At 41.1% G+C, this 1960-nt stretch overlaps 1 protein-coding gene and 1 non-coding gene across 2 annotated transcripts in view; both read left to right on the top strand.

Moving 5' to 3' along the window:
* Positions 1–1960, top strand: part of WDR43 (WD repeat domain 43) — a gene marked incomplete in the record, with an annotated part of 19299 nt that overhangs the window by 14387 nt on the left and 2952 nt on the right. The window contains 1 exon segment of the mRNA XM_072409978.1: positions 1430–1493. Within this exon segment, the coding sequence (XP_072266079.1) occupies positions 1430–1493 (64 nt within the window).
* LOC140330231 (small nucleolar RNA SNORD53/SNORD92) lies at positions 446–524 on the top strand. The gene has a single exon (XR_011920700.1). It is a non-coding gene; the product is annotated as a small nucleolar RNA SNORD53/SNORD92 (small nucleolar RNA).

The following is a 1960-nucleotide window of genomic DNA, read 5'->3' as shown; positions in this document are numbered from 1 at the left end:
GATGTTCTATAACTACTTTATTGGGTTCAATACAAACAGACAAAAAGCTTTAAAGAACAGGGGAGCAGCCATTACAACTGCAAGACTGGAGTTCAGCTTTAATGTGTATGAGACCTGCCAAAGTTTTTGCAGTTTGCTGATCTTTTGTACCAAGCGCCTGACTAGCAAGACCTGCAGCCTGTCTGGGAACTTATTCCCAGCTAGCTGATTGGTCACAGCAGTACATAGAAAGGGAAAGAAGGATAATCTTATCCCTCTGTCTGCATATATACACTTTAGCTATATCTGATGTCTAGTGTCCTTGGCTTTGAGCTTAAAACTTTCTCCTTAAAAAAAAATATAGGCTTGGAGATCATAGTGAGTCCAATCAATGCTTTTTATGTTTTACGTGAGCATAAGATGGAAAGAGTTTAGGAACATGTCACAGTGGGTTCTGTGCAGGCGTGTGCAGTGATGATATCCAAAAATGTGGTTTCAACTCTCTGAATCCAGTGATGACACTTTCCTTGGCGCTGTGTGAGCAACGCCGCTCACCCCCTGCTGTCTGTCTCCTATGTGAGGGGCGACAGCATCGGATTATCTGAGAACCTTCAATTTTGACGCACAGGTTAGATCTTGTAATAAAATGTATGGTTCTCCTTCCTTTAAAATATTGTGCAGGCAGGTCCACGTCAATGAACGTATGTTTTCCTTACAGTTTAAAGATTATAAAGCAAACGTCATAAATTTGGAGGCAAAAGGTTCCCTCTTGGTCACTGAAAGACTTACCCTGTGTACACTATATGGGCCAATGTTCCCGGGACATCTGACAGTTACACCTTTGCCAAACTTGGACATCCTTTCATAGTGAGACGGTTATTCAGGTTTAGGGCAATTCCTGCCCTTTGTCTTTGGGAAAGGCCTTTGCTCCAGCATGACAAAGTCAGCTGCTTAAAGACATAGTTGTCCATATTGTAGATGAGTTCCAGGTTCCCTCTCGAAGTCCTGGCTTCAACCCCGCTGATCACCTTTAGGATGAATTGAAACAGAGATTGTAAACCAGGTCCAACATCCCTACCGACCTCAGAAAAGGGAATCTTTTAAATCAGCCCTTTAAATCTTATAAAAAGTCTTTGTAAATGAATGATGTTTAAGGCTCAATGGAAGCAGGAACCCATAATGGCAATGGTTTAGAAATGGAATATCCCATGATGTCCCCAAACTCCAGGCCCATAATCCGTATATTCCTCCAATATAGGATTTATTCATTTGATTTAAATGTCATCTTTGCACGAATACGCAGCTTTTTGCAACAATTACCGATATGGCTACAATTAGCCTATTAATAAATGAATGCATACTGTATATTTGATCACAGTGCTATATAACCCAACATGCATGTCGATGTTCTGTGCATCCTCCTAATTCTGCTTTCTTCTCTTACCTCCAGTGCAATATTGATGGTACGCTGGCTGAAGGCGGTTCTCACTAATCACGCATCCTATCTTTCAACGGTGAGTGTCGGTTTTCTCTCTCTACGTTCTATCAAATGCACAGACTGGGATGGGAAGCTGTGAATGTCATTTGTTTGCCTCCTTACATTGATGGAATAATCTGCTCCTATTACATTGCATTCTGAGGATGAGGAGGTTTCGTTATGAAGTGTGATTGCCGCACTTGGAGTTTGGGTTTATATTTCCCAGGACATTATAAGTACTGCAGTATATATGGATTTTGTATTTTGTTCCCTTGCTATTCTAAAAATCATGTAGAACTTGCTGTAACTACTTCCTGAGGGAGCCGATTCCACATTTTCATAATGAAGAATATTCTCCCTGCCTCCTAGATGGGCCAATCGCCTATATGGGGTTGCTATCTAATATTCTACTAGTGACAAGGATCACTTTATTGCAATTTGGTTTAGGTTTTAACATCCTGGAAAATGCAGCTTTGCATAGTCACTGAGCTACTCTACTCTGGC

This window comes from Pyxicephalus adspersus, chromosome 4, assembly GCF_032062135.1.
Source record: "Pyxicephalus adspersus chromosome 4, UCB_Pads_2.0, whole genome shotgun sequence".
Taxonomy (NCBI): Eukaryota; Metazoa; Chordata; class Amphibia; order Anura; family Pyxicephalidae; genus Pyxicephalus; species Pyxicephalus adspersus.
Note: the sequence above shows the minus strand (reverse complement) of the source record. Positions and strands in the feature narration are given on the sequence as shown.